Genomic DNA, 24,830 nt, shown 5'->3' with positions numbered 1-24,830 from the left:
ACCTATAAGAAAAGTTAATGCACAAGTAAAAAATAGAATAGGACCTCACCACTCAACTTAGTGTTTCACTCAAGTTCACTCGTGTATCACTCTTTCAAGGCTTTTTTCTTTTATAATATGCATTCTTTCCTTTTACCACTCTTGTTTCTTTTTATTTCTTATGCAAAACCTTCAAGCTCAAAATCAAGAAGTATTCAATGTGAAATATGTCACAAATCAAAACTCAACTCAAGAAGCCAAGAAAAGAAATACTCTAAGACAAAACTAAGGAATTTTAAAGATAAGCAAAAATAATGAAACGAATACTTAAAAGGAATGCCAAGGAAGAAAAACTAAAAGACTCCAGAATGAAGAAAAGGAATACTTAAATAGAAGTATGTAAAAACAAGAAAGACTCTGAATGCAAATTTTGTTTTTGCATTTTTTTTTCATTTTTTCTTCTTCCATTTTTCTATCTCTGCACTTTTTTTGGCACATAATTCAAATTCGAATGCAAATATGTGATTGGAAAAATCCAAATCTAGACTATAACAGAATATTGCCTCCAAATCTGAAAACTATATTTCTTTCTTTTTCACTTCTTTCTTTCCTTTTTTTGCACGAATTTTAATACTATATTTATAAAAAATACAAAAAGATATTGATACTAGATATAGTTCAAAAAATATAGATATACTCAAAGAAATAAAACAAATGAAGATAAAATAATAATATAGAGTTAAACAAAAAAATTGACAAAACAAACAAAAGAGGAAACACACATGAAACAGACAACACAAATGATAGGTAAAACCTGATTTCAAGAACCAAAGCTCTGGTCCCAATTGATGGAACCTTGATTTGTGGATCCAATTTTTAGCATCAACAAAAAACTGGAGAACCTATTGGAGACTCTCTGAAAGTGTGGAAAATAAAAAGGAAAAAGCGGAATTAGAGAAGGAAATGGAAAGAACAACGCCACAATCTTTTGGGAGATTGATAAGTTGAGGATGATTCATCACAAAGAATAAAATTCTTTGATAAGAACCAAATGTTTCACATAAGAACAGGGGAGGCACTCTCTTAATTGTGTCTAATCTAAAAATTCATACAAACTTCCAACAAAGTGTTTAAGGAGTCTATTTATAACTCCTAATAATCATAAATTAGGCCCAAGACCCAATAACTAATCTAATAATTAGAAGACTTAAAAATAACAATAAAAAGTAACATCCCATTACAAATCCAAAAATAGGCCCAAAAATATAATTAAAAATGAAAATAAATCTTATTCTAGAAGTTGCTAAAATAAATGAACTTCACTTCTTCTTTTTTCCTTCATGAGAGAATTTAGTCTTTTTCCAAACTCTTCTTGAAATCTCTTACTCCTTGCTCAAGTGATTGGTCTATGCATATTGAGCCCACCTAAGTCAAACTCTTCCTCCTTGGATAGTCCTCTATCAACAACAAAACACAAATACTTATGTGTCATTCTTCTCTTAATAAACATATGAAAAAGTGGTCCACTTTTGACCATAAATGTAAAAGGCTTGGCTCCTCTAAATGTAAGATAGTAAAAACTTCATAAAAAAATAACTTTCATTGATAACAAAAGCTTGCATTTCAACAAAAAAGGTAAATAAAAGATAATAAATCATTGAACACTATTGGGCAGAAAATGCACACAAAATCACATTGTAAGCTTATGTGGGCAAAATTTACTTTCATCGCCATCCACAAAGTGAACCACTTTCAAAAGGGGTTTAAGAAAAATTCAATTTTTATTAATTTTTTGGGTTTCTCATATAAAAAGAAAACAATAAGTTAACCACTTTCGAAAAGGGTTAAAAAATTCATTTTTTATTTTTTCAGTTTCTCAAATAAACCAAAAATGATGGACGGATGAAGAGTGAGAATGAGAAGGAAAAGAGGGTACCAAAGGAGAACGATAATTGTCATCGTCATCTTCGAAGTGGGTGTTGTATCAAAGGGAGAAGAAAAGAAGAAGAAAGATAAGAGAGAGAGACCATTGGATTTTGGAAGAAGGAAACGATTAATGACAAAAAGGACAAGTGGATGATGAATCCATGTTCATGATATGAAAAATTGAAGCAGCAACAACGACATCAAAACTCGAAAGCCTCTTCCTTTCAAATGTTAACGGCGACAACTATATTTGCTAGCTTTTGTATCTAATTTCTAAATTTATTTTTTTTTCAAATATTTTGTTATGATTTAATTAGAATGCACTTGTCATCAAATATTCTCAAATATTAATATGTTTTTGTTTTTGTATTTGATTTCTAAATTTTATTTATTATTTTCAAATATTTTCTTATGATTTAATTAGAAAGCACTTGTCATCCAGTATTTTCAAATATTAACAACACAATTAATACTATTTCCAAACAATTTGATTTGAGGAAATTTCCATATAGAAGAAGGCTAGGCAATACAATTTCAAACACACCTTTTCTAACTATATACTTTTTATTTGTATTTTCAAATTTTAGAATTTGTAAAATTAGATAAGATTTAAAATTAAATGTAACTATAAAATAATGAACAATTCAAATTACACAAAGATGAAGGATTCAAAAAAGAAAAACTTCAAGTGGAATGACAGTGTTAAAGTGATAATTGATGTTTGATAATTAATTCGAACAATTTTTGTTATGTCAGGATGGTTAATTTGTACTAAATTTTGTAATATTTCTGGGATATGTTTCTTAGATTGTGTTTGGTTTAAAAGAGAGAAATAGAGTAGATAAAAATAGAAAAGAAATATATTATGTTTGACAAAACTAATTGAAAGTTGAAAAACTAACTAATAATGGATCGTTTTTAAGCTAGTTTATTAAACCCAAGATCGATCCAAAGGTAAATGAGGCTAAAGCAAATTTTAAAAGAAAATTTATTACTTAAAGTAAAAGAGTTATGTCTCTAAGCCCGGATGAACACAATGTTGTCTTTTATAAAAGGTTTTGGAACATTTGTGGAGATGATATCTTTGAAGCTTGTTGTACCTAGCTGAACCGCTGGGAGTTACCTTGTGGAATTAATGCTACAGTCATTGTCTTAATTCCCAAGTGTGATAATTCAATATTTGTAAAGAAATTCAAGCCGATCTCATTATGTGATGTGATTTATAAAATATTGTCTAAGGCTCTTGCCAATGGAAGGAAAAAAGTTCTCCCAGGAATTATTAATGAGGAGTAATAAGCTTTTGTTGTTGGTATAGGTCTATTATGGATAACGTTTTAATGGCTTTCGAGATCATCCATTACCTGAGATGCAAGAGAAGTGGTAATCGGTGAGCTAGATAATGTTATGTGTGGAGAATGTGCAGTACTCAGTCAAGTTAAACCATAAATTGATTGAGCCTATTATTCTTGGGAGAGGGTTGAAGCAAGGAGACCCTTTGTCTCCTTACCTATTCCTCATTTGTGTTGAAGGGTTGAGTGCCCTTATTAAAAGTGCTCAACAAGAGGGAAAGGTGCATGGTATATCAATTTGTCATGGTGCCCTAAACATCGCACATTCATTATTTTTCGATGACTGTTATCTCTTTTGTAGGGCTACTTCAAATGAGGCAATGGAGCTCAAGAAAATGTTGGTGATGTATGAGTTGGCCTCGGGACAAGCAATAAATTTAAGTAAATCAGAGGTTTTCTTTAGTAGAAATTTTGATGAAGCTAGATGTGCAATGATATCAAATATCCTAGGGGTGCATACAAGAACTGGTGCGGGAAAATACCTTGCAATGTCCTCCATTATTGACAGGAATAGGAGAACAACCTTCAGCTTTGTCAAAAGCAAGTTATGGAAGAAAATCCACTCTGTTAGGTAAGTTTTTATCTAAAGTAGGGTGTTAAGTTATGATAAAAAGTTGTTTTGCAAGCTATTCTGACTTATATTATAAGTGCTTATTTCCTTCCAAAGTCAACTACGGAGGAGTTACAGCGCATGATGAACTCATATTGGTGGGGGAACAAATGGGAAAGAAGCGAAGTGAATGAAATGGGAAAAGTTGATTGTTCGTAAGGAGTTAGGAGGCATGAACTTTAGAGATCTTCATGGATTGAACCTTGTGATGCTTGGGAAACAAGGGTGACGATTTTTATCCAACCCCGATGCTATGGTTTCAAAGCTCTTCAAAGCCAAATATTTCTCTTCTGGAGATTTCTTGGATTCCTCTCTTGGGCATAATCCAAGTTACTCATGGCGTAGCATTTGGTTTCTTGTGAATTGCTAAGGGAAGGAATTTGTTGGAGGATATGTGATGGTAATAAGATTAATATTTGGTCACAACCATGGATGAGGGATACTGATCAAAGCTTAGTGGGTGAGGTTGACGATTAAGGATCTTATGATTCCAAATGCTCACAGGTGGTATCATATCTTTGTATCAACTGTCTTCTCTAACCAAATGGCTGTCAAAATTATGCAAATCCTGATTCTAGAGGATACCAATAAAGATGTCAGAATTTGGAGTTTATCGAAGGATGGTTTCTACTCAGTTAAGTCTGCTTACACACTAGCTATGGATTGTTTTGGCAATCAAAAACAATATCATGTGGAAAGGAACTGGATGGTAATTTGGAGGATGAACGCCCCTAAGAAAATAAAGGTATTTTTTGTGAAGAGCATGCCCCTCTATATGCTTTTTTTTGTCAATAGGCTATGAAAAAATCTTTCCACTATTTTTTACCTGTCCAACAAGTATATCAGTGTGGGATAGCTGGTCTTTGTCACTGTATAGAACCATATCTAACATTGGTTGAATCTTTTCAAGAAATGATTTTCAAGCTGAGCTCCACAATGGATGAAGACAAATTCTGCAATTTGGCCATGTTGTTATGGAGTTTATGGGAAAAAAAAGAAGTGTTGTGGAACTCGATAGAGGAATCAATTCAATCCACATGTTTTAGAGCCCAATCAATGCTTTATGTTTGGAGATTAGCGCACCAAACCAGATTGAATCTTCAAGATATATCCATAGCAGCTCTAAGGAATGAGGTTAGTTGGGAAAATCCTCCTATAGGATTTGTCAAATGTAACTATGATGTTGCCAACTCTTCTGGTTTCACATGTTGTCTTCGTGATGAAACAGGTAATTTTGTGTTAGCTAGAACAAGTTGGGCAGAAACGAAGTTGCTTCCGCAGGAGGGCAAAGCTTTGTCATTACTCTATGTTGTGAAATGGGTGAAACAATTACCCTTTCAGAGGATAATCTTTGAAACTAATTACAAATCAGTAATATATCAGATTCAAAGCCATTAGCTGTCAATTATTGAATGTGGTTTTATTATTCAGCAAATAAGAAGCTTCCTAAAAGCAAATGTAGAGTTTAAAGTCTCTTTTGCGAGTAGGAAGGCTAACATGTTAGCTCATGAGTTAACAAGATCGTCTATAGAGAATCCTGGATGTAGAATTTTCCATTGTACTCCAATGTTCGTAAACTCTATTGTTAAAATGGAAAACATTGATTATCTGTTGTAAAAAAAAGAGTTATGTATTAGACCCTTTTGTCAACATATGTGGTATTTTTGTCAAAATATGAGGCTTTTTTCATTTTATAAAAATTAAAGAAATTGTTTTGTTAGTGAGCCTAAAGCTTGAATTTTAGTTGTTTTCGTGATAAATCACTTTTGCAGTGATATTTTATGTGAATTTGTGTCATTTGCATGTTTTTTTTTTTGCAGAACTCCTGTTTGGGCACTAATTTTTGTTTTGTAAAAGCATATCCGCTCAATTAAGTGAAAAGAATGAAAATTTACACTTTTACCTAAAAAAATCACAAATGTCTTCAAAGAATCATGTCAAATTCTCTAATAGGATCATCTCCATGAATATCATCACTTTCATTACCATCTCCATCATCATCGAGGTCTTCCTCAGATTGTGCATCATCATTAGATTCCGCTAAAATTAAATTATCTAGATCAAAAACGTCTACAATTGGATCATTTGAATTTCCTCCAACATCTCCCATTAATTCAACATTGTCACCATCACCTTCACTCTGAGGTTGCTCATCCTCATCATTATATCCCTCTTCAGTTATCCATTCATCGTTAGACTCAATCTCATCAAATGGAAGAACAAATTTTTTCCTATTTTATTTACTTTTCAACTTCAAGTTATACATCACATAAACCAAGTCATTTGAGTTATGAGCTCTAAATTGAGTAATTTATGCCCTTTTGACATTGCCTTTTATTTTACATAAATCAATCTTTGTAGTGATTTTTTTCCTCAAACATGATTTTCAAACTCTAAAGTGAACTCATAGGCTCTTACTAGTTTACATGAGTTTGCTACGAGTCCATCGAGTCTACTTCGAGTTTTCTAAAAAATAGGTTTACTTCAAGTAGACTCTTAAACTCATAAGAGTTTACGAGTTCACTCTAGAGTTTGACAATTATGGTGTCAATAGTTTTCAACTACAATCGTGGTGTATTTTAGCACGCCCGTGGTGCACCTCAAACGAGTTTGTAATCTTAGGACACCATAAATAGGGGATTTAAAATATGTAAAAGAACCTTTTATCATATTTTTGAATTAGAAAGCATTTTTTAGGGTTGTAAGGTGGAGGAAACACCGTGAGGATGGATCATGATCATCGTTCTTCCCTTGTGGTATGTTTATGCTAATTTCTTATAGGCTTTCTAGTTTTGCTTTGATCATGAGTAGCTAGTCACCCTAGGTCGGGGGTTATGATGTAATTATCCAATTGTATCTTTTTATCTGTTTTTAATGAAATTCCTCGGTGTTTTATGTTAATTAGCCTTCTTCCTTATTTTTATTTTTATTTGGGAACTAATCAATCCTATATTTAATCGAATGTATTGTGGTGATCATCTATGTATATTTGATAGACCTAGGTAGAAAATGTTTGACATCAAATTACATAATCAAACTATTTGGGTAATCTCCGATAGATTAGTTAATCCATAATTAATCATCCATGTAATTGATTATATCTTTTGACTTAAATTAATATATCTATGATTATTGGAGTATTGACTTAAGGCAAAGAGTATTCTTCAGCCTTGATCACATGCTTTGGTTGATTTTGAGAATCAATAATTAATTGTGGAAGGAACTTCATTAGAATTGGGATTGAGATAAAATTGGAATTAGTGAATCATAATCCCTAGTCGCCTTTAATATCACTTAAATCTCTTTTTTGTAATAGTTTTATTATTTTTCTTTTAAAAACCAAAAATCATAAAAATACTTTAATTTTCTTTTAAATTATGTCAACTGTTTAGTTTGATGATTTTAACTAGTTGAGCATATAACTGATCTTTTAAATTATTTAGGTAGTAAACTACCTTATTAGCTTTCCCATTAATACACAACAAAGACAGACATGATTCAACCCTGATTTATGAGCTTCAAAATTATGCATATAAGATATGCATATTTATAGAAAGGAGGACAAACCATAAACTCTAAGATTTTATATATGTATAGTACCATTATCCAACTCACAACATATATGGCAAACACCATGATCTCAAGCCAAATGAGGACTAGGCAAGATAACCAAAAGAAGTGCCAAAGAGAATGTCACTAGTATTTTCATTCTAATATAATGATGAAGTAGCGTTGCTTTAGGCCAAGATTTACTTCTTCTCTATATATCTTTATAATTTTTATATTTAAAGATAAAATATTTTTAATAAAATTAATAATGTGTAAATTAAAAGAAATAGTGTAATACTAAATGGATATAAACGAGAAGATTTATAAAAATATTGAGAATAAAAAAACTAGTTAACCGTAAATTCAAACACGAGTCCCTTCAAAGAATTTAATTCAAACAAGTTAATCCCTAAGAAACAAAATAGAGTTCTTTAATTTTGAGAGTACAAGAAAATTTCTATTTTTTTTTGTAATATATATGGTTTAATCCCTAAAACGTACTACTTTTTTTAAAAAATAAAATAAAATCAATTACTTGTACACTTTTCTCTTCTTAAAGTCCCATAAGCAACGTCCACTATGCGTTAAAAGTCTTTACTTAACAATGATCTACCTACCATCCACGTCCAACAACGTCTACTAAAAGACAATTTTGTTACAATAATTCCTTAGGAAAAGAATAGAATTGATGCCACGGAGTAACCTACGGTGTTAAGACAATTTTGTTAAATCCGTATGAAAAGAATTAATTGATTTGATGCCACAAAGGCGACGTGTGGTGTGGACATTGTCCAAGCAAATCCTTTTATTGTTCCAAAACATCTTGTGCGTCAAGTTTGGAAAAATATGAATTAAGGAACTCGTGGCATAAACCATGATTAATGATTATAATATATGTGTATATATATATATATAATATAACAAAATGATGTTGATTAAGTAAAGTAGACTTAAATTCCTCAAGAATTATTTCAAGTTAGAATTGGTAGAAGCATCCGTAAAATTGATAAATATTTTATATTAATAATATAATTATTCAAAATAAACACATTTTGCATTTTCATCTAATTACATATTGTAACCTATAATAATTTTTTAAATTTTAATAATAATTCTTAAATTTTGTACTTGTCAATGTATTTTTAATTGACAATCTAGTGCATAGAAATTAAACTTTTATAATTAATAACATAATTATTCAAAATATATACATTTTACGCTTTCATCCCATTACAAATTATCATGAATAGTAGTTTTTTTTTAAAAAAATTATAATAATTTCTTAAATTTCGTATCTGTCAATGTATTCTTAATTGACAATGCAGTGCATAGAAATTAAACTTTTATAATTAATATGCAATAATTTCAAGATACTAATCAGCCAATATAAACAAATAATCAGTGACTGATTATCTTAAAGAAGCCAATATACATTTCAAGCAGTATTTGCCTGCATGCATTTTTACAAAGAAATTCAACAACCTTTCTTTCAAAACACCAGCAACATTCTTTTTTCCCACCTTTGTCATTGCCAAATAACAACTAGGCATGCAAGTTCCTCATTTCATAACTACAATCTCTATAAAGATTGAGAGCAAATTAGCATAATTTTGGTCATTATAAAAATGGTGTTTCTAGCCAACCAACATTCAGTCAGGATATGTACACAAATCCATTGGATCTTTCTTCTTCCCAAAAGAAGTGCTTGTTGTGTATAACTGTAATTAATTAGTAACACTCTTTAGTCAGCATCACCTCCCTCAACTATTTTAGAATGCTTAAGCTTTATGTTTGTTCAGGATCCTAGTGCCACTCTTGGAAAGAAGGTCTCTCATCTCTTTGTAACCCCTGAGTTCTTCAAGTGCATCCGCTGTCTTTCGAGGCATGAAGAATCCAGAAGCAGTGGCAACTCCTCCCTCAAGTTCAGCCTTTGGTGAATGGGATGAATAACAACTTGGATCTTGGCGCAATGGAGGCGCTGTCCTGAGCATGTGCACAAGAACACCAACTTCAGCATCTTGTGATTTTTTCCCCATTGGCAGTGATGTTGAAGTGATCTCTGCAGCACTCTTCCGATCCGCATTCTGACTGTTTATGCATAAAATAAGCACAAAAAGGGGAAAAAATAACATGATTAGATACTAAAGTACAAATCATAAATATTAGAGAAGATTTAACAAAAGTTGGTCAAAATCAAAGCATATGATTAAATAAGAGTAATGTGATTGTGATGACACAGAATTCCCAAACATCTAGCAATTTGCTCGTTCTGTATAATTCCTTCTTCCAATTAAACATACTAATAGAGAATATACAAATGGCCATAGGCCATGGCACTGCAAAACATAATCCAACAAGTTATCATCAGTTCCCTAAAGTCAAAAGGATTGGTCAACAATAGCCAAAGGCTTATAAAAAAAGGAACTCTGGGATCATGTTACTAGCAGATAAATGACATGCAACCACATGTTCCTAAAATCCTATAACAGGCCAGCACTCTACAAGATGCTAAAGTAGAATCCATCATGGTAAATTCCAGGTGTAGTACTGGATACCAAGCACAGGCAGATGTAGCTGGAGACTCACCTCCTCACCGGTACTAATATATTAAAAAGGTAAGGCAACCAAGAGATACCAATACTTATTGGTGCATAGGCAATCATATGTTAACAGAACCATGTCAAAACTGCCTAGTTTTTTTTTTTTTTTGCAAGCTATTGGATCAAAAAGGATGACCATTAAAAGCCATGTTCTGGCAGCCACATGCAAGTCAAGAAATGACTATCAAATAAAAGATGGAGTTGATCTCTAAAATCAGATGGTCTGGTATTTAACAATAAGTAGGGCTCCCCTATATTTAGAGAAATAAAGAGGACAACCATCCTGTTCTCAAAATATACCAGGAGATCCCAATTTTATCCACAGAAGTGCAAACAATAGTGTTTTTTTTAAAGTGGATGGACAAACAGGCGGAAAAGGTATATCCATCTAGGGATATGAATATCACTAACTACGACTGTTAAACTTTTTATCTACAACCAAACTTGTCAAAGGATAAATTAGAGACTTAGTAAGAGACTATGACAAACTTGGCTTTTGGGGATGAACTACTTGGCCATAAAAATAATTTTCCTGAGATTTTAACTCTGAAAAACAACTCTGTATGTAAAGCAAAGAGTTAATATACGAAAGTTTTATTCTAATTATATATGATTCTGACTCTGACTGAACTTTGCCAGATATCAGATTACATAAAACAGAGGAATCTATTGGATCAGCAATCAGAAACTTCAGTTATTTATTCTTCTGAATTCCACTATAGGAACTAAGATCTTTATAATCATGAAGTCTTTTTGGACTCTTAAGTTTACAGGGCTAACATAGATCACTTGTTCAAATTAAAGAACATTAGGAAGTATTCCTAGAAAATTTTAATTACCTTTATGCCCAATTACTTTAACCGGAAAAGGATTGTAGAGATATAAAATAAATCTATGATGATTAAAAAACCTCCACGTATGAATTTTTCTATTAATTAATTAAATCTTAATATTAAAACCTATCAGAATCTCAGAAATAATGACTAGGAAACATATCTAGAAAGTTCCACAAAGCAAATCCATAATAATATTTTGGTATTTTTCTTATTCATTAGCATTCCATGGAATATCAATAGGGTTTTTGTCCGTCGAATACATATGTCTAGAACCTTGTCAGCATTCAAAAATATATCCTGAAAATGCAGATTTTCTTTACCATTTTGAACATGGAAGCAGATTACACTAACTTCTAATGTGGCACAAGTTACACATCCATTATAATCTTTAACAACCAGGAATGGTTTTAAAAATTATAAATTCGTTATAGGAGGCCTTGCTGAAATTATCATTGAGGAAGGAGCTTTGCTAAATCATCATATCAAGGTAATCACAAATTCACGGTGTGCTTAAAGATGCCTAGGACTTTAGTTGTGAATGATGAAGTCTGTCAAAGTACCTGGATTGAGCATCTGATGGATCAACATCATCAACATCAAAAGGACATGAAAAGTCGCCATCATCCAACTCATCCTGAAATGATAATCTACTTGAGGTTCTAGAAAATCCAATGTGAGGTGAGCCACTTGAGGATAACAATCCTGAGAACCTCCCTGAATCTTCCTTGCTATCTCTGACAAACTATGAAGCAAATACAAGGGTTATCAAACAGATAAAAACACATTTGATTTTAAATGTAGAGTAGAAATGAAGGAACAGGGTTACCTTTTGACCAGTCCTTGAAGCTTCTAATTTCTTGAATGACCTGATTCCAGATGGAGACTCTTGTGATGAACCATCAGTCCTTCTGGGGGATAAAGGGGGCAGAGAATTTCGACTAGGATCTGAAAAATTAGGAGAAAGATTTCTAGAGCTTTTGCCCATTACTGAATGAGGTATAGTTACAGGGGCTGTCTCAGAACGTATGCGAGTTTGCATTGGATTGCCACCACAGAAGTATGTAGGAGGCGATGGAGATGGTGAGGGTGAAAATGGAGGAGAAAGTTGATACTCATCGTAACTTGGAGATCCTTGCCGATTCTGCATTCGATAGTTGTGCAATCTGACGCCGTAACTATCAGTAGGTGGGGATGGATAATCATATGGCCTGGGAGAACCTCGATACACTGGCGGGGAGCCAACATAAGGATGATTCTGTACAAAAGGTGCTGCTTTATGGAAGCCAGATGTCCAGCTATGAGGACGATCAAGTGGCACAGAAGATGGAGGTTCTTTCCTTCTCAGTGGAAAGGAGGTAGCACTAACACCCTTATCCAAGACAGGGAAAGACCTCAAAGGGTCAGTATTGGGGCTTCCAACATAATCAGTAATTATTTTTGTTGGCAATGAAGCTGAACACTCTAGGTTGAAATCAGATAGTGCAGTACGGTAGGTCACAGATATACAAAGGCGGCCCGGTAGGGCCTCAACAGGAATGAAATTATATTCTTCCATCATTCCCCCTTCTGCTCGAGAGAATGGATCACTAAAGGAAGAGACCTTGTAAATAATATCAAAATTACAATTATGACTAGATGTGCTTAACTGCTTAAATATCTTATAAGCCGGGAGAAGCCTCATTTGAGAATAAAGAGCACGGAAAAGCACTATTGACTTCTGGTATGTCTTCTTGTAAGAGCTAGTAATGTCACCAGTTTGAGGAGCCACTACACGGGGACTATCATACTGAACAACCCACCTCTCTATAACCGTCTCAACAGAAGAACCAGCCTCTTCATGAACAAGTATAATGTCAATTATCATTGGATCCATCAAATTCCTGTGCCAGAAGTGCAAGTTATCCAGAGCAGAAGGCCTATCACCTAATGCCAAGTTAAACCACTTGTCACTCCTCTTCACGCGAGAACCCATCGACAAGTCACCACTTCTATCATGCGGGCGTAACAAAGGTACCCTTGAGTCCAAAATGATGTGCAAGCACTTCAAAAGAAATTGATAAACAATTTGCTCCAATTTGCCCAATTCAGGCTGCACATTATTATGCAAATCCATCCTACCCAGAGGGGAAAAAGATTCAATTCCTAATTAAATTCCCCCTCCACCCAAGAACATATCTTTACCACAAACGAAACAAATCCAACACTTGTCAAACTCATAAACCTCTCTCTTCAAATAGCAAACTCCACAAGCACACGAGGTAAAGACCAAATCATATACTTCTCACAGCATCACCTTAGTGATCACCACCAGTGAAAAAGAATCCCATCGGCACCAAGCAAAACCTGAATTATGGATCACTCTGTTAATGCAAAAACAACAATCAGCAAGCATGTCCACACTCATCACCAACAAGTAAATTCAAATTCCAACTACAATGCAGATATACACAACCCCATGAAAGAAAAATCAATTGGACACACAGATCACATGGGATTTTCAAGTAATCAGTAACAAACTAACACAACTTAATAATTTTCCAAAAAAACAAAACACCATCATCATCGTCGAAAACAACATGGGGACCTAAGAAAAAGTATAGAACGAATTTTTATCATGTGGGTGGCACCAGAGAATCTCTAGAAAGAGGAAAATGGAAGCACTCACATGTAAGGAGAAGCGGAGACGAAAAAGGGGGAGATGGGTATGGTAGCATTGGAAGAGAGACGCCATTGGAGAAAAAACGTTGCGTAGAAACACAGTGCCGTAGCGTTCTCTATTCAACTCCTAATTATTATTATTGTTATCTAATTATCTAATAAATTAATAAAATTAATGAAAATTGTATTAATAATAATATAGTGTATATTTTAATTGATCATGTTTAATGCTAGTAGTATTAGTTAAAGGTGTTATGATATGAATTAGATAAATGTTGAAAGTTGCAGGCACGAAGATAAGAAAGTGGTGTCTTTCTTAACCTCAGGTTCTCTCTGTTCTCTCACTCGGCCAAACTTATTATCCAAATTCCAAACTCTATGATTGATTGGTGCTTTTCATTCATTTTTATTTCTCTGTTTTCATTGCGAAAAAATAGGATTGATTCTGGTTGGTGGGGTGATGGTACAGATCCCACCTTGCAGTGGCATATAACAACAAAAAATTGTTTTCATTTTTTAGATTATTTTGCGTAAAACTAAGGTTGAAATATTGTATTTGCATGGTTTTTATATAAAATGTACAGGAAAAAGTAGGAAAGGAAGAGCGTGTCAAATAAAACGATTGATGTAAAAAGTTAATAATATTAAGTAGAGTGTTATAGAATTAATACAGTGTTATAGGAATAATATAAGAGTTTAATGTGACAATGTTCAAGTGATAGTTATTTTTTTTTAATTAAATAGTTCAGGATTCGAATATTATATAATAAATTATATTGAAAATAAAATACATATTATATGTGTTCATGTGTTTGAGAGTATAAATAATTTTATAATATTATTTAATTATAAATTATTATTAATATGATTTTTAAATAATTATGATAAAAGTTAATAAATTTATTATATTTTAAAATTAAAATTAAATTATTTCAATAGTATTTAAGTTTAATCCTAGATGATAATAATTATTAGATAAATTTTACTTATATTTCAATTGAACATGAGATTAATTAAACTTTTTTTTCTTAATAAATAGGAGAATTAAAATAAAAAATAAATTAATCATAACAAATTATAATTGAATCATCATGTAATATTATTTTCGATTCACATTGTGTACTTATAATATTTTTCTCATAATTGGTGGGAATTTATAACGCAGAGTTGGTAGAAAAATTGAAATTGTGCACTATGTTCGTCTAGAAGAGCAATTATGACCTTTTGACTTTACTAATTGTTGCCGTAACACTGTACTAGAAATTATATCCACGCTGGATACTACCTTTTCCATTTCACTCTTTTTCTTTCTTTTATGAAAATCAACTAGTACAATACTCATTTTTTCGTAAGGATGACTGGACTATTTTTGCATATTTATATCTATATTTATATTTACATTATATACAAAAGGAGGTCACAATTAGGATAACAAAATTAAGAACAAATTAAGTGCTTTTTCAATTTTTAACTAAAAAAGGCAAAAACAAGATTAACAAACTACTGCAGATAACAAAAAAGGACACGTGTTTGTTTCACATGTAGCAATGGATTTTAATGATTTTGTTAATTTTTACTTCAACATGAATAACCACTTCAAATAGCCCAATATTAGTCAATGGGCCACTTTTAACACTATAAACGTAACAGCTAACTTTTTTTTTTTGAAATATCTTTAAGGTTATTATTGGTCTCATTTGAATTATTCTTAGCACTTATTAAGGACTAATAATTTTTTTTTATTCTTACCAAGGAATCATGATTCTATTACATAATCAAATTTCCCCTCCAATCATAATGGAATTGTGATGATTTTTTTTTCGGCCTAAACATAGGTACAGAATCATGATTTCGTTGTTATATTTTTTTTTCACCCCCGTATCATGACCAAATCTCGATTTTGTTGTGTCGATTTTTTTATCCCAACGGAATCTCAATTTTGTTGTGTAAGTTTTTTTTATCACAACAAAATCTCAATTTCATTGTAATTTGTTTTGGCACCCTCCTTATCATAATAATGCATCAACCTCATGTGTTAGGGTTAAGTCCTCCCAAGAGTCACTCATGTCTTATAAACTATGAGATAACATCTTTCAATGTACATGAATAGACTTAAAGAAAATGAAACCATATATACTGATAAATAGTTTAAGTTCACATGCACATGGTAAATCGTGATTAACTCTAAGTGTGCAGCCATAAGCAAAATTGTTAGTACCTACGTTGTGCAACCTGTTGCAACTCATGGAAAAGGAGGTCTTGTGCTTCTCTTGGTACAAAGTTGCATAACTTCTTATATATCAAGGAATTGAACTTTTGCTCAACCACATTTATGTTTTTTTGAAACGAAACCTTAATTGTCATATGTTGCAAGACAAACATGTCATTCATTGCATTCCAATAACTACACAAATCTCTCATGCTATCATGAAGCAAACCTCTTCAATCTCACATATGCATCTTCAACCCTATTATGTAACAAAATGAAATGTAAAAAAATACTTTTAATTTAATAAAATGAAACGTTAAAAAAACCAATGCCGAATAATTGATTTACCTATTTGTTGTGTTTCCAAGATGCATCACATGATCAACCCATGTTTATACAAACTTTTCCTTAAAAGGTGACAACCATGTATTTTGGACACAGTCAACAAATACTTTATAATGTACACACCGATTTGTAAAGCTTTTCAATGTTCATTTTACGATTATTCATTTTGAAACAAGTCATTGACAATAACTTGAGGCAACAAATCATCGTTCACAAACAATAATTTCACCTTAGAGCCCATTCAAAACTATTCGTTCTCTTATAACTTAAATAAACAAAGGCAACATGGAAAGTCATGTTTGTTGAAGTGATACCAATAATTTCCAATAATGGAAGGCGATATTTGTTTGTCTAGTAAGTTGTATCACAAATCAACACTATTGGAAATGAATTCAAGAGTTTGATGGAATTTGGATGTGCCTACAATATATCTCTGATGTCATCTTCATTGTCTAGTAGTCTAAACCAGTAAACATATTTATCGCATTCTATCAACTTCATCAGATGTTGTATTTTCGTTCTTAGTCCCTTTTGTTCGCAACAATATCTTTGACGTTCATTGTATATGGTTTTGATGGTGTTGAGATTTATCTGATATTGATCTTTGATTGTCACCAAAATTTGACAAAGCTTCACCATGTTTTTTGTCAATTGGTTAATCATGGTTTTTTCTTCACTGTTAATGTTATCATCATTTTATGGTTATGAAAACCACATTCTTCATAACTCTCCATCCTATGGTTCTCATAAACCTCTCTTTTAATTTAAAAGAACACCCACATTTTTTTATTCCAGTGGACTTGTGCACTAACTTGTTTCTTTATTGTTTGTACTTCTTTCTCCCCTTTTCGCAATCCAATATAACATTTTTTTTTACTTACTTGTGACTTATGAATCACAACCACAAACTTGTATTCCTTTCCACACGTCAAACCCAATTTAACAATTCAGTGTGCTCTTAAAAAACCTAAAAGAATCGAAAAAAAAATTCAATAACAAAACATTAGGCTTTACAAAACATAGATATATGAAAGTAATGAAATATATCTCATTAATCATGAAATAACTAAGTCAAAATAGTTAGGTTGTGATTGCATTTGAGTGTCTTCACCCCCCACATTTTCATCATTATCATTCTTCATACCATTATCTTTAGGCTTGACTTCATATAAAAGGTCAGGTTGGTAAAAAAATTGGCTTCCATCATCCATGTTTTTCCATTGGTCTGGCATTGCAACCTCATCAAATATAAATGTATTTCAATGCATTGATCTACAAAGGCAATACAAAAAAAAAATTGATATCTCTAAAAAAAAATTGTTTGCTGCAAAAAAAAAAAAAAACAGGGATTCTGTTCTCTCCAAGTCTCGCTCCCTAGGTACCTTCCTTCTTCTTCACCTTCATTCTTTTCAATATCCACTGGGAAAACAAACCCCAAGAAAATTACTTAATTGACCTATCTTCATTTGCTGACATATATCCTTAACTTGTTAGATATAAATAAGGTTTAGATATATTTTTATCTGTGTTTGAAGTCTGATTCCTATTCCAATTACATTTCTTATGATTTATTTTATTTGCAGGGTATTCGGGATGAAAAATATTTTAACAGTTTTTTTTTTAATTTTTCAAATTAAAGTTTATTTGTTTAATCTTAAAAAGATATGAGATGATATATTTACCTTTTTAGATGTTATTACTTATTTTATCCTTTAGAAAAAGTAAGAAAACGATACCACTTTATTTAAATATTAAAAAACACTACACTTAGTCTTCTAAAGTGAAACTTTGAATATTGAACAAACAAACAACTTATCTTTTTCAGGCTTCGCATCACGCATACCGCATGGGTCGACTTAGAGAGGTAGGTACATGACACAAGGTTTTCTTCCCCCTCTAAGTAACTCACCAACCACACTCCACAAACTAAGACTTATAAGTAAAAGAAAATTATCATCAATAAATTATTATATTATATAAATCTCAATTATTATTAATAAAATTTGTAAAATACTATATCAAAGATTATCTTGACAAAAAGAAGTGTTTCATTGCACCTTGGAAAAGAGTGAGGACTCTTATGATTAATTATGAATCCAGTCATTACGATGATTTTAATAAAAAAAATTTAAATGTTTTTTTCTAATTAATATCAATTTTTTTTTATTTATTCTTTAATAAATTTTTACTTTACATTGAATTCCTAATAAAATAATAATTTTATATTTAATTTTTAATATTTTATTTTATTCATTGAAATTATCTGAAGTGAGTAGATTAAAATACTTTTTCTTAATAATCTCTTAATTCAAACACATTCTTAGAGTTTTTTCATTGGTTATTGAAGGTTTAACCAATAATGCTAACAAAAATAGCCTAAAAAAAGAGAATCCTATCCAAGGGACCACCGAGATAGAAATCGCGCCTGCCAAACACGAAAGAAACAATTCACTGGTAGACAAACGAATCCTATCATTTTTTATTTATTAAATCAGACACAAAAATTTATTTAAGTCTATAAATAATAAAAGGTTTAAATACATTTGAAGTCCAATAAAATTTAAAAAATATTAATTTAATTTTTATAAAAAATTGTATTAATTTAATTCTATAAAAATAAAATAATTTTTTATGATCTTCAGTAATAATTTTATTATATTATAATTTGATTATAAATAAATTAAATAATTTGTGATAGTTAAAATTTTAAAATAAATTTATTTTGACTAAAATTATAAATTTTTGTTATTTTTTAATGATTTTTTTTCACACTTTTTGATAATTTAAGAAAAATATAAAAATAATAGATTCTGATGGCTTTTGAGTATCTTATTATTAAAAAAGAGGAAAGAAAAAATAATTAAATCTGTTATAAAATTAATATAATTTTCTTCATGAAAAACAAATTGATATTTTTTTAAATTTTACTTAGACCCAAAGATATTTTTCAGATAATAAAAAGAGAAAAAGAATAAATAAAAGCGGAAGAGAGGGTAGGCTGTTACGGTTTGGTTTGGTGGTTATTTGATTGGTGTGCATCCATGTTAAGCTAGTGGCGATCGGATCCAGCTACAGCCTACAACCTACAGGTGCGGATTCTTGTTTTTCTTTTTCTTCCAGATCTTTTTGAATCCACCAGCATCTTAGTCTTAGGGTTTTTGTTTCCAGCATAGATGTTTGTTTCTTCTGTGTGTTGTTGTCGATTATTATTATTGAAAAACAAGAAATTTATTGATGGATTACTACTGGTTTTGTGACTTACTAGTTTTGGTTTGGTTTGCTTGATTGAAGATCAAGGAAGGAAGATGTTGGGTGTTATAAGGCACAAGGTACTGTCTGTGTCATTGTCTGTGTCTGTGTCTGTGTCTGTGCCATTGTCTGTGTCTGATTCCTATTCCAATTGCATTTCATATGATTTATTTAATTTGCAGAGTATTCGCCCCGCCTTCTCCGCAATCAGACACTTCTCTTCTGCAGCTAAAGAGGTATGCATTATTGTTCTCATCTCTTATCTCTTAATCTCTTAATAGTTACTATCAAATATCAAACTTTCCGCCGTTGTTTCGATGCAGATTACTGTCAGGGATGCTCTCAACTCCGCACTCGATGAGGAAATGTCAGCTGATCCTAAAGTCTTCTTGATGGGTGAAGAGGTTGGGGAATATCAGGGTGCATACAAGGTTGGTTAGTTAGTTAGTTTAGTTGTCTTGCCAACCTCTCCTTTTAAGAACTTCATTGACTTAACTTTCTTCCTTCTTTCATTTTAGATATCCAAGGGGCTGCTCGACAAGTATGGCCCCGAGAGGGTTCTCGATACTCCAATCACTGAGGTAATTTTTCTTACTTAATACTTTATTTGCAATCTCCTTCCATCCCTCCTTTTCACTCTTTGCATCTCTTCACTGGATTTATTAATGGTGATGGATGGCTTTGGGATGCATTCCTTCAAACTGTGTTGTTCTTCATGCTTAGCAGCTGCTTCTAACTTTTCATAATGGATTGCTTATTGAACATCAAAATTTACTTTTTCAGCTTCTCACTTTAAAATTGATAGGAAAATAAGAACAGGATTTATTTATATTTGGTTGCATCTGTTGGATTGACATAATTTTTTTGTGAAATATAATACAGGCTGGGTTTGCTGGGATTGGAGTTGGCGCTGCTTACTATGGTCTAAGGCCTGTTGTGGAGTTTATGACTTTTAACTTCTCCATGCAGGTTGGAGTTTATCTTGATTGCATCCTTTCTTTCTTAAATTGAGTGTGAGTTAAATGATATATTTTTTACAGCAGCACCACTTAATTTATGTATATGTACAATGTCATGTAAAGCTTGCTGCCCATTAAGATATTAGATGGCATTGTATGAATTTTGTCTTCTGTGTGATAAGAATACCAGGTTTATGAGGTTTTCAACACATGATGATTCATTCCACAAGGAAAAATGTTGACTTCCCTGTGAGGCTGTGTTGATAATCACAGTTATCAATCAAGGATAGAGATGTGCATGGCCAACACCAAAAATGCTATAGCGTGATAGCAACTATTCTGAAGATTATGTATGCAAGATAAATGAGATAATTAATTTACAGTTGATACATAAATGCTCACAAATAAAAATTACTCAGTAAAAATCATTTCGTCATCAATTATCAAAAGTCATAGTGATATAGTCTAGACTACAAACATCACAAATGACAAATCTTAGGCATAGTTAACAAGTTAATAACAACAAAGGATCATAAGGATATAAAAAGTACAATGCCAAACCTAAATAAGTTTGAGCCTCTAAGGTGTTGGAGGGATAATGCCATGTGGACTATGAAGTAGAAGCTACACGACGCAAAAGGAGAAAAAGTAGAAAACAACTAAGCAAAACAGAGGGGGTCTCCAAGGGCCCACTGAGGTGACAGGATGGGAGTTGCTACGTAGAACACCAGCGGGTTGCTGGAAAACAACAGCAAACAATGGAGAATGATGAACCTCAAACTAGAAAGTGAAGGGGGCATGATGGAAAACAATGCATGGCAGTAAATGACATGCTGCTGGGTCCTTTGGCCAGAAAAAAATGATGAAGCTCAAGCTAGAGGGGGAGGCATGGTGGATATGACAACATAAATAGCAGGGCACATGACCAAATCCCCAATAGTGGTCATGATTTGACATGTTTAGGGCTTGTGATGTCTGCTCTATTAAAATCTGAAGTGGTGCTCTGTGCATTGTGGGGACAACAAACAAAATGCTGTGAAATTCTGTGATTGACTACCCTGTTATTAAAGATATAAAACTAAGGATTTGTGGGTGGGATTCAGTTTATTGTTAACAGAGACAACCATTCTTGGCTTAAAAAATGAAGCAATATTGTGGTGTTTAACTAATAGTTTGAACATCACATTGATGCCATACAAATCAATCTAGTTTGTTAGACACCAGGCAGGCCTTTTTGCTGGAATTTTGTTACTTGTCAACTCTTATTGCTTCTATGTTCAAGTATTATTCTTAGGTATGAATTATGTTGGAAGATGAAATCTCTTTCCTCTGCATGAAGTAAGCCTTTATGTTTACAGTCTTAATATTGAGCTTTGGTAGCTTGAATGTTGAAATACTAATAAACTGTGAAGAGTATTGTGCCAACATGTGTAATGGTGTTTAGTTTTGGGATTCATTTGTTTGATATACAGCTGAATCATCTTAACTTATTAGCTAGCAGATTAATTATTTAGTTTTAACCTTTGTTGCAGGCAATAGATCATATTATTAACTCTGCCGCAAAATCAAACTACATGTCTGCTGGGCAAATATCTGTACCTATTGTCTTTAGAGGACCCAATGGTGCTGCTGCTGGGGTTGGTGCTCAGCATTCTCAAGTACGGTTCTCCTTGCTGCTTTCTTTTTAAAGACAAACTTTATTTAACTATTTGAGAACTGATAAATAATTCAGGTTTTGTCTTTGTATGCCCAACAACTTTGCCTTTATGCAGTGTTATGCATCTTTGTATGGTTCATGCCCTGGGTTGAAAGTCTTGTCACCATATTCATCTGAAGATGCCCGTGGTTTGCTTAAAGCTGCTATTAGGGACCCTGATCCTGTTGTTTTCCTTGAAAATGAATTGTTGTAAGTTGTGCTGCTTGGTTTGTTCATGAAAATGAGTAGTCATAGATTTTGACATCAGTTCTTGTTTCAAAATATATTTAATTTCATGAATTATGTCCTCTAGATATGGTGAGTCATTCCCTGTTTCGGCCGAAGTTCTTGATTCCAGTTTTTGCCTTCCCATAGGAAAAGCAAAGGTAGTTAATTATCTGTAGTATATTAAATACCCCTTATGATTTTTGGAGCCATATTTACTGCACAAAAATACATTCTTGCTGACTTCTTGTTTGCTTCATGCATTTTACCACTAAACAGATTGAGAGGGAAGGAAAAGATGTGACTATTACAGCCTATTCAAAAATGGTTGGCTATGCTCTCAAGGTTTGTTTACTGTGAGATCCTTTTGTATTATATATATGTAATATTTATTATGTGTTGTTCACTTGTCTTGTTTGTTCAATTTGCTGCAAAGTATGTGAAAGATATAGGTTTGTCTTGCATTTTATTTTAAATATTAAATAATAAGATAAGATAAGAATCAATTATAACTTTTTTCTGGATGGGTTGGTGTGTTATGTGGTGTTTTATAAAGAAAATTAAAAAAAAAAATTCAAAATCTCTGACCCCTTTCTGTACTACCAAAGTGGAGAACATTCTTAAATATCTCTTCTCTTGGTGTTTAGGCTGCTGAGACACTGGCAAAGGAAGGAATCAGTGCTGAGGTAAAACTTTAGTTTATAATGAACTTTCCCCCTCTTTTGCAAAAACTTCATTTGGGTTATCATAATGGTGAGTGATGTTCTTATCCGCATAGGTCATTAATTTGCGTTCAATCCGGCCGCTTGATCGATCCACAATCAATGCTTCTGTCAGGAAAACCAACAGGCTGGTGACAGTTGAAGAAGGGTTTCCTCAGCATGGCGTTGGCGCTGAAATCTGGTTTATCTCTTTACATTGATTTGTTTTTCTATGAACGTATCTTACTGGTTAACTCTTGGCAATCATATGAGTGTGTACTTCTCTTGCACAGCACATCTGTCATTGAAGAAAGTTTTGGTTATCTTGATGCACCCGTTGAGAGAATTGCTGGGGCTGATGTTCCCATGCCTTATGCAGCAAATCTGGAAAGAATGGCTGTCCCACAGGTAATGATTCTTAAATATTAATTGTTTTCTGTGACTTTGTCAGCATGATTTGGAAGATTTGTTGTCATTATTTTGATCCAGAAATGTATTTCTATTTCGAATGGGTGAAATGCCCTGACATGATGGTTTTGTAAGAGATGAGTTTTGTATCCTGATAAAGAGCTAGATGCTAATTTGTTCAAGGTTTTGGTACATGTCTATCATTCATTTAAATCTGATTGCTTCCTGGTATATGTGGATGTACAGGTTGAAGATATTGTTCGTGCTGCAAAGAGAGCATGCTACAGATCTGTGCCTTTGGCTGCATCTGCTTGAATGTTCTGGAAAATTTTCATGTCCTGGTTAGTTCTTTGCAGAAACAAAATTTTCCCTATTTTCCGCCACAAAACAGCAGGAAGAAATTGCAACCAAAGAATGCTGATTTTAACTCATTTATTATGTTAGGCTTTGGTTTAAAAGATTCTGTTGTATGCATAATACTGTCCTAATTTTCAGGACTCACAGATGCTATACATTTTTTCCCCTTCTCAGCATATCTGGGAGGAAGTTAATGTTAAATAACTTGTACAACAATGACACAAAGGCAGCAGGAAGTTTTCTGCGTTTTTGGTTTCTGCTTGGCAATAACTAAAAATCAACTTTTTGAATACATTATTTCCAGCGGACGATCACTTTACTGCAAGATCTAACTTGCTGTTAGTTCATATTCGTTTACTGTTTTAGTTACATTGACAAACTAGAGATATCTGATTTGATGTGAGGTCCGTATTCTTGAGGTTGTGGGCTTGGTTTTGTGTTAATAATGTGTTGTGTCCTCCAAACCTTACATTTTTGCCTTTTACACTTAACAGATTTAGGTTTTCAATCCATTGCCAAAGTTTGAGTCTAGTTTTGATCCTTGTTAGAAGTTTTTTTTCACCGTGTGTTCACAAATCACTTGGAGAGTGCTTTTAAAACGCTAGTTGTCATAGTCTTATAGACTACTTCATTTAATAATGTGGTGTATTATCGGAGTAAGATAATTTAGCTAAATTTAAATTAAAAACCTATTTTGATACACTCCGAAACAAAATATATGCCACTTACATTAGCAATTCCAATTTGTTCTCTGTAGTATATTTGAGTGGTAGAGTTTTGGAGGACAAAGATAGAGGAAATTTTTCATTTCTACTAAATGTTATATAATTTGATAAATATTTAAAATAAAAGAAGGAAATGATAGATGAGTATAATTTTAATGCTTTGATTTTTTTGTTTATTCTTATAAACATTATATTGATTTCTGAACTTTAAAACAACAAATTATCTTTTTTTTTTCTACACCCATAACTTTTCTATTATCTTTTTGTTTGATGTTTTATTGGAAAAAAATGTTCCATTTTGATCATTTTACAAAATTAATGAAGCATTAAGCATTTTTTTCACGGTTATATTCTTAACATTTTTATTTTTAAACGGCTTATTTTTCTACAAAAATAGCTAAAATTGTGAAATCTCAATTGTCCCAAGCACGCTCTTAAAAAAGTAATTG

General features: G+C 32.3%; 2 protein-coding genes across 4 annotated transcripts; one reads left to right on the top strand and one right to left on the bottom strand.

The window, feature by feature from the left end:
* Positions 1 to 8,800: 8,800 nt before the first annotated feature.
* On the bottom strand, positions 8,801 to 13,866 carry LOC100818104 (autophagy-related protein 13a). Of its 2 annotated transcripts, none has more exons than XM_006596339.4 (4): positions 13,515 to 13,866; positions 11,676 to 13,192; positions 11,410 to 11,591; positions 8,801 to 9,501 (listed from the first exon to the last, which is right to left on the bottom strand). In XM_006596339.4, the coding sequence occupies exons 2-4, from the start codon at positions 12,960 to 12,962 to the stop codon at positions 9,192 to 9,194; spliced, it is 1,779 nt and encodes a 592-aa protein (XP_006596402.1). In that variant the 5' UTR covers positions 12,963 to 13,192; positions 13,515 to 13,866; the 3' UTR covers positions 8,801 to 9,191. The 2 variants fall into 2 exon arrangements, with proteins under 2 accessions (XP_006596402.1, XP_003544848.1); XM_003544800.5 differs by having other exon boundaries at positions 11,676 to 13,209; positions 13,515 to 13,865.
* Positions 13,867 to 19,044: 5,178 nt separating this feature from the next.
* Positions 19,045 to 23,958, top strand: LOC100817577 (pyruvate dehydrogenase E1 component subunit beta-1-like). Of its 2 annotated transcripts, none has more exons than NM_001254234.2 (14): positions 19,045 to 19,150; positions 19,353 to 19,390; positions 19,493 to 19,546; positions 19,634 to 19,741; positions 19,829 to 19,891; positions 20,193 to 20,279; positions 21,802 to 21,927; positions 22,042 to 22,175; positions 22,279 to 22,351; positions 22,470 to 22,535; positions 22,838 to 22,876; positions 22,969 to 23,093; positions 23,185 to 23,299; positions 23,546 to 23,958. In NM_001254234.2, exons 2-14 carry the CDS (start codon positions 19,367 to 19,369, stop codon positions 23,612 to 23,614), a joined length of 1,083 nt encoding a protein of 360 aa, NP_001241163.1. In that variant the 5' UTR covers positions 19,045 to 19,150; positions 19,353 to 19,366; the 3' UTR covers positions 23,615 to 23,958. The 2 variants fall into 2 exon arrangements, with proteins under 2 accessions (NP_001241163.1, NP_001354206.1); NM_001367277.1 differs by having other exon boundaries at positions 19,327 to 19,390.
* Positions 23,959 to 24,830: the final 872 nt, after the last annotated feature.

This window comes from Glycine max, chromosome 14, assembly GCF_000004515.6.
Source record: "Glycine max cultivar Williams 82 chromosome 14, Glycine_max_v4.0, whole genome shotgun sequence".
Lineage (NCBI taxonomy): Eukaryota > Viridiplantae > Streptophyta > Magnoliopsida > Fabales > Fabaceae > Glycine > Glycine max.
Note: the sequence above shows the minus strand (reverse complement) of the source record. Positions and strands in the feature narration are given on the sequence as shown.